Raw genomic sequence first — 15,764 nt, 5'->3', positions numbered from 1 at the left:
CTTTTAGCTAAATGCAAGTTTATGCAGAATTTATCTTTAATTCTATAGCACTTTTAAAATGTAGATTGTATCAAAGCAGCTTAACATTGAAGTTCTAGTAAATTGAATCTGTCAGTTCAGTTTTCAGTGTTGAAGTTCAGTTTAGTTCAGTTCAGTTCAGTTCAGTTCAGTTCAGTTCAGTGTGGTTTAATTTCCACTGCTGAGAGTCTAAACACTGAAGAAAAAATTCATAAATCAAGTCCCAAACCAAGCAAGCCAGAGTCGACAGTGGCAAGGACCAAACCTTCAACAATTGACGAAAGTGAAGGAAAAAAAAAACTGCAATGTAGAATAGTATGTAGAATAACATCATGCTTTATGAGTTTTGAAGCGTACCTATTATGCCCCTTTTCATCAAGATGTAAAATGAGTCTGTGATGTCCCTTGATTTTAAAAAATGAAGTTTCAGCACAAAATGCCCCACAAATAATTACTTATAACTCTTTGAAATGCAACCTTTTAGGCTTTGAGTTAAATTGTGCCGTTTCTGTGACTGTGTCTTTAAATTCAAATGAGATTGGACTCCCAGCACTCTGTTTAAAAGAGGGTCTGGAAAGAAATCTGAGCTTGGGGCATTCTCTCCATCAAGAGAGACAGAGAGGAATACGAGCTCAGCATCTAGCCAAATCACAGAAATCTCTTCGTCACTGCGTCGTTTGTCTTTCTTGTCTCCGTGATCTAGTAAGTCTTGTATATCGAGTTTGTGATTCCTGAGCCCTTTTTTTGATTTATGTTATAGTTTCTTGTTTTGTTGTTTATTTGTTACTTTGCACTTTGGACACCTTGTTTTTCTGTTTGATGCACAATCGTAATAAATTTGCACTTGGATCCGCACCTTTTGTTCCCGTTTTAAATCATGTAACGTGACAGAACGACGCAGTGATAAACAGTGGGAAAATGGTTGTATAAATATTCCAGGAAATCAACAAGAAACAGGAACAGCTGTGATGGCCAATCAGTGTAAGTGAACCAGGTGTAATCAAGTGTGCCGCAAGCCTGCATTTGAGTGAAGGTCTCTGCTGTTAGATCGCCCCCTGGGGGCTGGCTGCAGTACAAGTCATAAAGCCCGCCTCCTCCGTGTTAATGAAGGAGACTTAAGAAAAAAAATTTATTACTCTTGCAATAAAATGTCCCGAAAGATGGTTCTGGTCGATTAAGGCACTGGTTATTGTGCTCAAATAGGTGCAGATCTTCATTTTTGTAAACAGTTTGTTTTTAGCAGTAATTTAATGCTGGGCGTGTCATCGTGATTGACAGCTGTGATTGACAGTTTCTCAAAGAAGCGCGTCTGAGCTTCGGCAGGAGACTGAAGTGTGATTATTCGATTTCTGTGTTATTTTACCATGACAAAATGAGTTCAGCAGTAAACTACAGTTTCTGACATACATGATCCTGGTGGAACACTGTTTATTCGCTAAGGTCAGGGCTTTTTTCGGGCTTTATTAGTTTGCTGATACACGTACGCCTAGCCACCCAGATAGCAAAATACACTCGGGCCAGATCCAGCTAGATTCTCGCCTGCCGGAGACTTATCCCTCAGAGCTCAGACTGACTACCTCTGCTGGACCTACTCTGGATGCCTGGACTCGCTGCCTGATTCCAGCCCGAGTCAATTGAGCCAGATGCGGCGGCCGAGCGAGCCGACGCTGCCGCATGCGAGCCGGAATCAGCCCGCGACGCCGCAAGTAGGTTATGCGCTGCGGCCCGGAGCTGGCGCGATTGAATATATAAAACCCTCATATTTGTTAACGTTATTACATCCATTTGTGTTGAATATGACAGCAAACGCATGCTGAGAAGTTCGGGGGGCGTGGTTGATTTTACATAAAGCGTTTGGTTGGAAGCTCGACTCCGCTCATTTTCGCAGCTCCTCCTCTGGCTCCATCAGACAGTCCTTCTGCGCATGTCAAGGCTCCAATTTCAGCAGTCTTTTGCGACAGTTTGTGCCCGTCAAGCAGGCATTTTGCCCTCAAGGCGTTCAATGGGAAAAGAGGCTGTCGCGTCTTCCATATTTTTTACAGTCATCGGGTGTAATGCGCGTGGTATCTATGGACTTGTAGTTCTTGGGCGCTGTAGTTCACTCTCAGAGTCCATTGAACTCAGGTGGTCACTGACAGTCATGACAATATCTTAATAATAAGTCATGTGTTACTCTTTATCTTAATAATAAGTTATGTGTTACTCTACATAGTTATATGCTAATATTAAATAGTTCAACCTGAATAGATCAATAGATTGAATGTTCTCTCTGTGTTCATGTGGTTTTCCTCTCTCTGTTCCAGAGTCCAAAGACATCTGGTAGGTGAATTGGGTAGGCAAAATTGTCTGGCATTTGCTGCGTAAAACATGTGCTGAACAAGTTGGTGGTTCATTCAGACTAAGCCGAAAAGAAAATGAATAAATGAATGAATGATTAGTTTGTACTTACGGCCAATGTACACCTGGTATTAAGATGCTGTTTTAGCTGACAGAATCACAAGTAGACAAGAGAAGCATTTATGTTTACACCTGCTGTTTTAATCCAGGTCTTCTGTCAACTTTCAAGCACTTTTCTCATTTCTTTGAGGGGAGGAAGTGTCAATGGACAAGTCTATGTATAGGCCTTTACTGATCTTTCGATCTAATATTACAAAATATGCAGATGAATTTCACATATCATGGCAAAACCAGACCGTGGAAGCTGCAGAGAGAGACACACCTTTGAAAGTCCTCTGATAGCACCAAATTAAAACACCCTACATTTGCATTCATTTCAAAAGAGTTTTGGACTACCCTTGAAAGTTATTAAAATGGCTCAAGTTGCTGGTTCGAATCTCGGCTGGGTCAGTTGGTGTTTGTGTGTGGAGTTTGCATGTTCTCCCTTCGTTCGCGTAATCCGCGTGGTCCGCTTTCCCTCACAGTCCAAAGATATGCGGTACAGGTGAATTGGGTAGGCTAAATTGTCCGTAGTGTATGAGTGTGAATGAGTGTATATGGATTTTTTCCAGAGATGGGTTGCAGCTGGAAGGGCATCCGCTGCGTAAAACATATGCTGGATAAGTTGGCGGTTCATTCTGCTGTGGGGACTCCGGATTAATAAAGGGACTAAGCCGAAAAGAAAATGAATGAATGAATGAATGAATAATAGGGGATTTATTATTATTGTTGCAACCCAGGCTCATTCTGATTTCGTATCCCTATATACATTTCTGTACTTTTAAAGTAATTATTCTTCATGATCTTATTCAATATACCTAATCCTAATTACAACAATTATTAATAAGCACCAAATTAGCAGTTTTAATGAGGCAAAAGTCATAGTGTTTTATTAATCATGAGATTTGTAACTATATAAAATTTTACAGGCCAATTTTATATTTGGTTTTACAAAGGCTGTTTGATGCTTTGACAGACTCTGCTTTTATAATACATCCACATTCAACTAAACAGCTGCTACTGTGCTGAAAAAATGTGATCTGTCCCTTTAATGTCAATAATAATGAATAAAAGAATCAGATGCTGTAAAAGCAGATTTTTCAAGCAAGTTTTTTTGCTGCAGTATAGAGATATTGTGTGTGTATATGTGTGTGTGTGATACATTGAGGAGAAGCACACAGAATCCACAAACATCTTATCTGGGACAACCCTGCTTACGAATCCATGAGTATAATCTTTGTGTGTATGTGTGTGTGTGTGTAAGAGCGAGGGAAGAATGGGGAGACACAGGAAGAGAGAGAGAGAGACCGTATGCAAAGCGTTAGCCTCAATATGGGATGGAAAGCGAGAAAGAGAGAGAGAGAGAGAGAGAGAGAGAGAGAGAGAGAAAGAGAGAGAGCAAGCACAACGCCCAGATCCTTTCAACAGAGGCCTTAGTATCCTATTCACTTCAAAACATCCTCAAAATACAAGAACGCTATTCTGTCTCTCCTCCTCCAAGCCTGCATCTCTCTCTTCCTCTCCTTTGCCGCACCTCCCCCTCCCTCTTTCCCTCTGATCTCCTGCTTTTCCTTCTCCTCTCCCCCTTTCCTCAACTCTTTGCCTTCATCTTTGCCTGTCTGTTCTCGTTATGGGAGCTCTTTACCTTTCTTCGCCTGCTCGTCTTTTGTTCTTTTCCATCTAGGCTTTTCTCAGCGCTATTTACAGGAAACTAAAGCATAGAGGATGGGATTCGAACCTAGATCCCTGTGCGACACCGTGCGTCGTGAGTGAAACGCACTACCTTTCTCACCACGACCATCCCTCCCTTCTTGTTCCTGTCTCCCACCCACACATCCTCTCTCTCTCTCTCACACTTTCAAAGCTCCGTGAATCTCATTTCATCATATACTCGTCTTTATCACCACACTTTTTTTAGCGATCTCTCCCCCTCCGTGCTCTCAAATTGGTGATCTGAGTGCTCCCCCTCTCCTCCTCTCTTTCATCTCTCCTCTCTGTCGTTCTCCTTCTCTCCTCCGTTGTCGCTGCGCCTTCTCTCTCCTCTTCTCTCCCGTGTTCAGAGACGCAAAATTGGATTAGCTGGCAGTGTCTCTATTTAAACCTCTGCAATTAGAGACGCTCGGAATCCGAGAACTCAACGCACCGAGTGCGAAGCACAGACATGTATGCTGGGAAAAATGCTAGTCATATTAAATGGAAAGAGAATGGTAAAACGAGACTGTGAAATCCTGTAAATAATCTACCTGTTTTTTATTTGATAGTAATAATTGCATAAAAGGCCATCTGTTTATTTATATTAGTAACAATACGTTTTATGTAATGAGCAATATGTACTCATTTTTAGGGCTGTGTAGTGACAGGATTAACTGGATTAAATAATTAGATATTTTAAATGTTGTATTTATACGTGGATTATATTAGTCAGTTTTCAACTATTAGGCCAAATTGTTCTCATTGCTTAACTGTTCTTTTCCGTGCCAATTTGGGCTGGTTAGCATGGTTTTAGTTTCCATGGTGGTGCTGATAACTGTGGAATGTTATACAAATGCGTCAAGTGTTGATTTAGTAATGCAAGTGCAATTTTAACATCTCTAAGGATGATAATTAAATATTTCTGGAGACTCTTTTTTTCTTTGCTTACTTTGTTGAATATCAAAAAATAAATTAATAGCATGTTTCCGCTAAGACTGTTATGGAGAAACTGGCAGCCAGGTGGCGACATCATGGTGCACATGTGCTTTACCAGTTTAGAATGGCTTGGTACAGTCGTCTAACTGTGTCTAGAATTCTGTGCCAAGAAAGGTTTGTAAATGTGCTGCACCATACCAGGCTCACGTGTAAATACCGCTGGAAGCATATGGTTTTTAGAACCATTTGGCACAATAGTGAAAAGGTGGATTGACCTTTTAAAATGCACATGATTAGATTACAGTTACTTTTTTAAAATAGATTGTATGATTATAAAGTATACATGCAATGAAATAAAATATTAATTTTTATATAGCTTTAAGTTTGAATAGTCAGATCATTGCTGATGTACAATATATTCAAACTCGGAAGACTCTGAACATGGCAGAGTCTGTTTATTAATGTTTGTTCACGTGACACAGGGATTCCAGAATATTTTTGTTTATATATGAATTAAAAAAAACTTGGATTTAAAATTGTTATTTGAATGATTGACAACCCATTTGCATCTTCACAGTTCTGAGATGTTGGTTAGAGGTCACAACTTCATGCAGATGAAGAAATAAATCATTTCAAATTTGGGGGTTTCAATGTTTTTATTGTTTCATAATTAATTTATTTATTTTCAAATACTAGCCTTTCATCAAATTCCAGGTTGAGAAATCCTAGAGCATGTTTACATCATGTTTACTTATTTTCATAATGCTGAAAACAAAGAAATATAACTTGCTTATCAATGATTTTATTCAAATCTATGTTATAAACAAGTTAGGTCAAAAGTAATCCTAAAGTAGTCAGAATAGATTATTTAATAGATTTATATATAAATATATATATAAAAGACAGAACTGCTACCTATCCAGTAAAAATCTATGCATATGCACATTTTAGTTGATTTTTTTTTTCAATTAATCTCTAATGTATTGTTCCATATTTGAACTTATATGAAAAAAATAAGATAATAATAATTTCACTGTTTGGTACTGTGAATTCCAAACGTCTAAAAGGGCCCTATTCACTGAATTGTTGTGCTGACCTTTTGAAAAATTCATTCAACAAGGTTTTGTGAACTGAATCAATTGATTCATTGTATAGAGACAAAGGACTGATTTACCTATGAAACAGACATTGTTATGTCTACCAGAGACTCTCTTGCAAGAAAAGAGAATTACAGGCTGATGACTAGATTTTTGGTCATATGAACCGCTTTTATAATACTTTGTGATTTTGCATCTGAAAATCAAAACTCTGAAAGTGCAACTGGTTTCGGATTTATTTTGGTACTATTTATTGTGTGAAGTTTGGTACATTAAGATATGGTAGATCAAAGTAAATAATAAAGAAATACCTTTAATTTATTGGATGAGATATATCACTATTAAAATAAAATACATTTTAAAATACTGTGTTCTCCCTATTTATAATCATCTAGGTGATGTATAACATTTGGGATATAATTTAAGTTACAGTTCACCAAAAAATTGTAAATTTGAGATGCTTCTCAGACTAATGAGTAGTCAAAACTTCATGCAGGTGAAGAAATAAATCATTTCAAATTTGGGGGTTTCAATGTTTTTATTGTTTTATAATTAATTAATTTATTTTTCAATTACTAGCCTTTCATCAAATTCCAGGTTGAGAAATCCTAGAGCATGTTTACATCATGTTTACTTATTTTCATAATGCTGAAAACAAAGAAATATAACTTGCTTATCAATGATTTTATTCAAATCTATGTTATAAACAAGTTAGGTCAAAAGTAATCCTAAAGTAGTCAGAATAGATTATATAATAGATTTTATATATATATATACATATATAAAAGACAGAACTGCTACCTATCCAGTAAAAGTCTATGCATATGCACATTTTAGTTGATTTTTTTTCAATTACTCTCTAATGTATTGTTCCATATTTGAACTTATATGAAAAAAATAAGATAATAATAATTTCACTGTTTGGTACTGTGAATTCCAAACGTCTAAAAGGGCCCTATTCACTGAATTGTTGTGCTGACCTTTTGAAAAATTCATCCAACAATGTTTTGTGAACTGAATCAATTGATTCATTGTATAGAGACAAAGGACTGATTTACCTATGAAACAGACATTGTTATGTCTACCAGAGACTCTCTTGCAAGAAAAGAGAATTACAGGCTGATGACTAGATTTTTGGTCATATGAACCGCTTTTATAATACTTTGTGATTTTGCATCTGAAAATCAAAACTCTGAAAGTGCAACTGGTTTCGGATTTATTTTGGTACTATTTATTGTGTGAAGTTTGGTACATTAAGATATGGTAGATCAAAGTAAATAATAAAGAAATACCTTTAATTTATTGGATTAGATAAATCACTATTAAAATAAAATACATTTTAAAATACTGTGTTCTCCCCATTTATAATCATCTAGGTGATGTATAACATTTAAGATATAATTTAAGTTACATTTCACCAAAAAATTTTAAATTTGAGATGCTTCTCAGACTAATGAGTTTTTTAAATTTGTATTTTGCTGACCATAGATTAAGATATTTTTGAAGAATGAGGGCAACTAAACATATTCAGTTCTTCATTTAATTCACATTTTTATGTAAGAGAGGCCACCAAGGATCAACAACTGATTTCTTCAACAGAAGATAAACAGGTCATACAGGTTTAAAACAACCTTATAGACAGTACATGATAACGGCAGCTTAATTTTTGGATGAACTATCCTTTCTGAGGACAATATTCTCAACATAATTATTGCCACAATACCCAACCATCTACTTTCACTGCCTAAATTGTTATAGTGGATAACAATATATTTTAAAGATGCTTTCAATTGATTGAAATAAGTCATAAACTGTGTATAAAGCCCTACATTGTTCTCCAGTGAATATCTGGCAACCACAGCTGGCGGGTCTTTTTTTTTAAACACAACACAGAAACTCAGTCTGAACTGTGAAGGAGTGTTACATGGAATGATCAACATGCGCACATACACACATTCACAAACACAAATGTACTCCAGACACACATATATGCCACAAACACATATACACAACAAGGGATTATCAGCAGTGATCTTCTTCTTACAGACATTTGAACAATAAAATAAGGAATGTATTATATTTAATATTAATATTCTATCATTTTCAATACTATTCAGAATCTGGATGAGAATTTTCTCTGCAACCCCAAAAACAATAAATCAGACTGTTGTGCAGACTTACTGCATTAGCTACTCGACTGCATTCTCAGCTGGATCCATGTCAGCCAATGAAATTGCACTAAATCACAGGGGGCTGATGGGATTTGTAGTTTATTGATTTCTAGCTAATCCTTTGCCATTCATCAGAAAGGACACAGAACGTATAATGAAATCTTAATAAGCGTTGACGGGTGATTATTCCTAAAACAAAAAGCCTGTTATAATGAAATGATGTAAGAATGGTTTGTTTCAAGAAGAGATTTTAAATATATACGCAGCAGCACATCAGCATGAATTAGTTAAAGTACGCTTGAGCATATGTATGAGTTTGTCCGTGGCTAGTAGAGCTAAAAGCAAAATGCAAAAAAACATACAAGACAAAATAATCAAGAGAAATAATGGTACATATTGCAACCGCCCCCCCCAAAAAAGAGTCTGAAAAACAAGACAAAAAGGGAAAAACATGCAAGAAAAATACCTTCGTCCCTCGGTCTGTTCATTGAAGACTCATCGTGTTTTTTTGTGAGCGGACCTGGGGTTAAAGACAAAAAGGGGGGGAAAGAGAAAAGACAAAATTCAAAAAGATTTTACTGCGCTTAAACAAAAAAAGCAAAAAATTCCAAAACAGCAAAACAAGAAAAACGACAAACTAGCAAGAGATCATGTGTCCCACTTGAAAAGAAGAGCCAAAAACAGCAGCCAAAGCAAAGGAATGAAATAGACAACAAACTAAGAGAAAGATAAAGAGAGAAACTGATGGTGGTGTGACATCTGCTAACATCTCTACAAGCAGTTACAACGTTACTGTGTTTTTTTCCCTCAGTTTTCCCTTTCACACTCACTCATTCGTTATATGCCAGGCTTTCAATGACAAATGTCCAGCCTTCTTCCTCTGTGCCCAGAGAGAGAGAGAGAGAGAGAGAGAGAGAAAGAGAGAGAACGCTGTAGCAAAGCTGCGTTTAGTGCAACGGCCCTCAGGAGTCCTCCGTCTTAATGTCCTGTGGGACAGAAACTCCCCCTCACAGGATAAGACTGCTGAAACTGTGTGCTCTCTTTTCCTGTCTCACAAACAAACAAGCAAACGGCTTGTGTAATTTCCTTAAGAAAGCATCTGCCACTGACATACTTTTATAGCTTTAAATGAAGATCTGATCTCTTCACATTTCCGAACAATCTGAGCATATGGTGCAAAGTGGAAATTGAAGTCAAAAACAGGGTTCTGTATCATTTCCCATGGGAAATAATGTGTGCGAAAAAGGCAAAGTTACGTAAAAAGTACTTTAGCATTTGTTTAATTGAAATTGATATAAACTTTTATCTATAATTCATTTCATAATATTATGTTGGAAGACTACCACATGATGCTGGAAGATTTTTGGATGACACTACTATGTGTTGTTTTTGTAAAAGGCACAATATGTAAGATTTATTCAACAATGTTTTATTTATTTTGCTCACTTATGTACTTACACTATCCCAAATGTTTCAAAGAAATTTTTAAATCCAGAAATATAAGTAGTTTTAACTGCTGACATGGACTGTATCATGTGTTGCCAAGCTGATGATATCATACTGAAAAACAGAAGCTGTGGACTGTAGTGTTATAAAAGCTCTGCTGGTTTTGTATCATGTCATGCATGTCTCTCATCAGCCATTGCTTCAGCATTTTTATTTTGATTCAATACGTTTCAGCCTTATTCCGCTTCATACTATCATGATAATACATTTGGAATACCTCAGCTCATCCATGAACATGTGTTCTGCACAAGTCCTATAGTATGTAATGTAATAAAGAGCCACAATTCCTGTGATTCAGACTCAGTCAAAGCATCTTCATACACTTTATAGTTAAACACCAAATACACCTTTGTTTGTTGTGAATACATGCTCTCTACTGGAAAAACTTAAGTGAAACAAACTCAAATAATTTCTAAATGAATAAAAAGATTGCAAACTTGCAATAAATACTAGTACTAGAATTAATATTAAACAGGCCTTCTTTAGATGCTTACCATGGTATTTCTGTATAATTTCGGAATATCATATTAATATTAGTGTACAAGATATTCTGATTATAGTATACTACCATCTGTTGCAGTCAGTAAAAGCAAGGGTGAGAGGATGACATTCTATTTGCAGCTTTTATTTATTTATTCATTCATTCAGTAATAATAATAATAATAATAATAATAATAATAATAATAATAATAATAATAATAATAAAAAGACAATCAAAAAAACAGAATGTAGGTAAAAACAAAATAAAAGCTTTGTAAACATGGGCAAAACAACACTGGACAAAATAATTAAGAGTACCTAAACCAGACACAGGTGAACATAGTCAAAAAGCAAATAGGTAACCAAAGACACAAACTAGAAAAATGAAAAACAAAGCAAGAACTACTCAACAACCAATAAACCATAACAATAAAAATGAACAAAAATAATTATCTAGTAAAATGTTTACTTTTATTTGTATTACAGATTGACACAAATACGCAAGAGCATTTATATGACAAACATGCATACATGACTAAAACCAATTATTTTTAGATGTCACAATATTTGCATTTGATTTATCTGAATATAATTTGAACTAGCTTGAATCAATTAAGATTACTTAACAATAAAATTACACTTAAAAACATTCATTAAGGTAACCAAACTTATCTAAAGATACCAGCACCAGTTTACCACATGAGACATACAAACTAGTTTATTTTATGGAGCACTGAAAAGTGTCATCATTGTTGCTTATAAATTTTTTAAATTTCAGCTTAAAAAAATCTTTCTTTTTTACAGCATAGTTTTATGCACTTTAAGTCATTTTCTTTTCTTTTGTAATGTATATGTAAAATTGACCCATTCAAGTACGCACATACTCATTATTAGAAAAAAGTGAGAGCAACACAAGTGGACAGTCAAGTTGCGTATCAATGAAAAGAGCATTCATTAATTCCCCCCACCTTCAATTCCTTCCAGCATAGGAAATCAAACCTGCAAACTTTGGACACGCAAACCATTAAGCCACAATTGCTTCAAAATTAGTATTTGTAATGTATTAGATTTTGGCGATGCGGTGGTGCAGTGGGAAGCACAATCGCCTCACAGCAAAAAGGTTGCTGGTTTGAGCCTCAGCTTCTTCTCGTGTTTGCGTGGGTTTCCTCTGGGTGCTCTGGTTTCCCCCACAAGTTTAAAGACATGCAGAATGGGTAAATTGGGTCGGCTAAATTTTTCCGTAGTGTATGTGTGTGAGTGTGTATGGATGTTTCCCAGTTATGGGTTGCAGCTGGAAGGGCAACTGCTGCGTAGAACAAATGCTGGATAAGTTGGTGGTTCATTCTGCTGTGGCAACCCCAGATTAATAAAGGGACTAAGACGAAAAGAAAATGAATGACTGATAGATTTTGGTATTGTGCTTAATGCAAAATGGAGGTATGGAGCCAAATCTAGCAGGAACTATAGTCTAAACAAAAAAGTTCAGAGAGAAAAAAGCGGCACCACAACAGTATATCTTAATAAATAAAACAAGTTACAGAAATTAAGTAACTGACTTCTTGTTCACTATATACAGCATGATATATCATTGCAAGAGTTGGTGTAAATACTTGGTGTAAATGCATCTACTGCTAATATCCAATTAAAAACGCTGCTAGTTAAATGCTACTTCTCATTTTGGTTCTCATTCACCACACTTGATCAAACCCTAGTTTAATAAGTGCATTTTAGTAGCTCTATTAGTTCATCTTGTAATAGATTTGTTCTGTCGCTGGCTTCTTTAGGACTAGAGCTAAGAGGATCCAGTGCAGCGACACGCATTAGCATCTGTCGCTAACTCAGGTTAAATGCTAAATGTTTGTGTGGCGACAGCCATTAATGGGTATTATCAGCATGACCCCCAACCCCCTCCCTCAGTACTGGCGGTGGGCCTGTAAGAGACAAGATAGAAATCGTCTCCATTTATTTACCGTTTATCTGCTACACAGGCTCTCCACACCAACAGACCACACGCGCACACACAAACCTCATTTGTCATTGCTGCGTAATCCTGACCCAGTTCATCCAACACATAATGGTCATATATATATATATATATATACATGACTGACAATTCTCTATTAGCAGAATCGATTTTTTTTATTATTATAAATCCTTAAATGACCAAAACAAAACAAAAAACCCTACTTTTGATCGCATTATTGACGTTTTTACAGTCCCCTTAAAATCTATTTCTTTAGTACTTTTTGCATGTTGGTATCAATATTTTAGTCTTAAAGGGACAGTTCAACCTAAAATGAAGGTTTACTCACCATTTACTCTCTTTTAACTGCTCCCAAACCTTTAAGAGTTCCTTTTTTTCGGCTGAATACAAAAGAAGATATTCTGAAGAAAGCTGAAAACCTGTAACCATTGACTTCCATAGTAGGAAAAACAAAATCTATAGAAGCCAATGGGTCTATTTTGTTTTGTGTTCAGCAGATGAAAGAAAGTCAAACTTTAATTTGATCGGAACAAGTGAGGGGAGGTATTTTAGGCTGAACTATCCCTTTAAAAGATCATTTTTACAGTATAAGCAAGTGTTTTCTAAAACATAGACAACATTAGCATTTAGAAAATGCTTTTAAAAACGTACCATTTCTCACTACCGCCAATATGAGTAAATGGTTTTAATGACATCACTGTACACTTATCCAACTATCTTCGGACTAATCGAATGCTATCTAGGAAACGTTCTATCCCCTGAAACACACTAAAGTTTAAAGTCCCCTATTTTGCATTGTAAAATTCATATTTTGCTTTAGGCGTCTCCAACAACAGGCTGATATGCATGCAAAGTCAAAAAACACTTTCATTGTCTCATAATATGCATTTATTTTTACCTAATTATCCCAACGACTTCCAAATGATTTGTTCAGCGACTCATTTGCTTAAAGTGAATATGCTGTGATTGGTCGACTGGGTTCAGTGTGAGACAGAGAAAAACACCCAACACTGCTATGAAGTAACAGAGTATGTCAGAGCCCACTGCAGGAATGCAGTAAAGCACTGCAGTTAAACACCAGCATATTGCTCTACTCTTAATGCTAACCCCAAGTAATAACAACGACACACATTCAGTATTAATCCACACAGTGGCAAAAGTTGAACTATTTTGAAATTTGACTGTGCTGCACTGCGAACAGAAGATAGCAAAGACAAAAGTCAGAGGATCGCGAGTTCAGAAACGCATTTAAATTGCTAAAGAAAGAAGCACGCGCCACATGATTTTGGACACAATATGTGAATAGCCCAAAAAGATTTAACCTGAGAGATACAGTACAAGCATTGATCTATAATAGATAAGTGATTACAAGCTTTACAATGCTTTATTCCCCACAGCTGAATCTCCATCTGTCAGTAATCATCATCTTCACGTCATGATCAGTCCCGTGATTCGCCACACTCTGCTAGTGTCTGAAGGGAAAGACGCGTTCATGTTTTACCGGAACCGGTACTACATATTTGGTGATGCACAGTATCAACATCGTCGTGTTCAGGCAAAAGATCTGGAGCCAACACGATTCATTATTCGACTCTGAGTCAACTATTTTGTTAAAGAATCAATAGTTTTAAACACGGTGCACTTTCAGATTTAAACCTCAGCTGGATGTTTTTATTCATTTAGTGCTGTGTTACACAATGTATGGAAGGTCATTTTCAAAACCCATAATGGGGGCTCTTTAAATTAGCTACTTATTCAATTCTAACCAAGCATTTACACCAAGGGTTTGTCTAAAGATTTAATTTTCTTATTTATAATTAATAAGAAAATAATAAACAGTAGCTGACCCATTGTTGCTGACCTAAGCCAGGCTGTTAAAATGTACCGATTAACACACATCTATCTACAAAAACCCAGAGAACTTTTCTACCAATCAGAGAGCTGCAGTGAGTTTAACATGCCAAAAGAGATCTTAAGCTCCACCTATGCCCATGTAGCACCATAAATGACATAATATTAACATTTAATTGTTCTCTTTAATTCAATTGTGTCATTCAACCTGCACAATCATGTACCTTTTTGTAACAATTAACATTTTCCAAATGCTTCAAATAAAAGTTTATAATGTTGTGGTTCACCTTCTATCTGAATGGTTTGATTCTTGCTTTTTAACAATTTAATGAAGACTTTTTAAATAATAAATGCTTTCAGAAGCCAGATTGCTACAGTAGCAGATGGGCACTAATGCACTCTACTGTGTGAGTGAGGTAGAGCTACGTTTCTGCCTGACCATGAGACAGATGCAATATTTGTCAAACCAATTCAAAGACTGAAATTTAAGCTATTTTTTAAACTGCACCATACAGAAATGACACACTTCATGCTAAATGAAATGGCACACATGCTCCATCTTCACATTTTCGAGTGTGTGCGGCTGTTCTCGCATGTTCCTCTGAGCCGAATCTGAGTTGCACTTAAGCTTTGAGACTGGATCGATGCTGACGTGATTTTCAGTTCAATTCACCATCTCAGGTCAGTTCTTCCAGTAAAGGCTGGAGAGCAGGAGACAGGTTGATGGGAGTATGGAGCGCGCGCGCGTGTGTGATTAAGTCTCCGCAACGTCAGCACTTTATCGACGCTTAAAGCATTTGGAGATCAAGCTTTCACTATTTTACTGGTTACTACTTCCGTCTATATGGTCTACAGCATCCATTAAAGCTCAGGCTTTTCCCAGAAACCTAATCCTCCAGGCCTTTGAAGACAATGCACCAGCTTTAAAACTAAGGCCCAGAATTCACCTTTAAGACGTTGGGCCCTATCATACACCCGGCGCTATATGGCACATCAGATGTGATCCCATGTTTTGCAGCATGTTTAAATAACAAACCATTTTGCACCACTTTGTGAACTCATGTGCAAGCTGGTCTGAAAAGGAGTTGTGTTAAGGCGCGTTGCTATTTTGAGCTATTAACCAACTTAAAGCTGGTCTGAAGTTAATGGCGCAGCGTTTTTGTAATTTAAAGAGTGCATTAGTTATGAACCTATGCAGGTTTTTAACATGTGTATACATAGCTTAATACACACAAGATGTACAGCAATACACAAATATCTTTACATATAAAAAAATAAAAGGATTAAAATGTTTTTTAAAAAATATTATTTTCTACACATATATAAAAACCACTACCTCCATGCCTCCTTATTCATGACAACTGTCATTTTTATAATGTTATTATTAGTAGTAATATTTATTATATGCATATATTTTTTTGTTTTAATAAAAACAAATTTAGATTTGTCCACCTGTTTTGGAGACATATGCATCACCATATGAGGCATAAGAATAGCACATGTGTTTGGATATAACAAATTTTTTTTTTTTTACCACATTTGTTATTACTGTTCATTTATTAATTTGTGTGTGACACCCTTAACAGTATTGTG

General features: G+C 36.2%; 1 protein-coding gene across 8 annotated transcripts in view; it reads right to left on the bottom strand.

Moving 5' to 3' along the window:
• nlgn2b (neuroligin 2b) overlaps window positions 1–15,764 on the bottom strand; it is a 346,267-nt gene that overhangs the window by 49,829 nt on the left and 280,674 nt on the right. For 6 of the 8 annotated variants that reach the window (XM_073913415.1, XM_073913416.1, XM_073913417.1 and 3 more), the window contains 1 exon segment: window positions 8,817–8,870. The exons of the other annotated variants lie outside the window; for them this stretch is intronic. In XM_073913415.1, the coding sequence (XP_073769516.1) occupies window positions 8,817–8,870 (54 nt within the window). 8 annotated transcript variants of the gene reach the window in all.

Source organism: Danio rerio, chromosome 10 (assembly GCF_049306965.1).
Source record: "Danio rerio strain Tuebingen ecotype United States chromosome 10, GRCz12tu, whole genome shotgun sequence".
Lineage (NCBI taxonomy): Eukaryota > Metazoa > Chordata > Actinopteri > Cypriniformes > Danionidae > Danio > Danio rerio.
The sequence above is the reverse complement of the archived record's forward strand: the minus strand, read 5'-3'. Positions and strand labels throughout refer to the sequence as shown.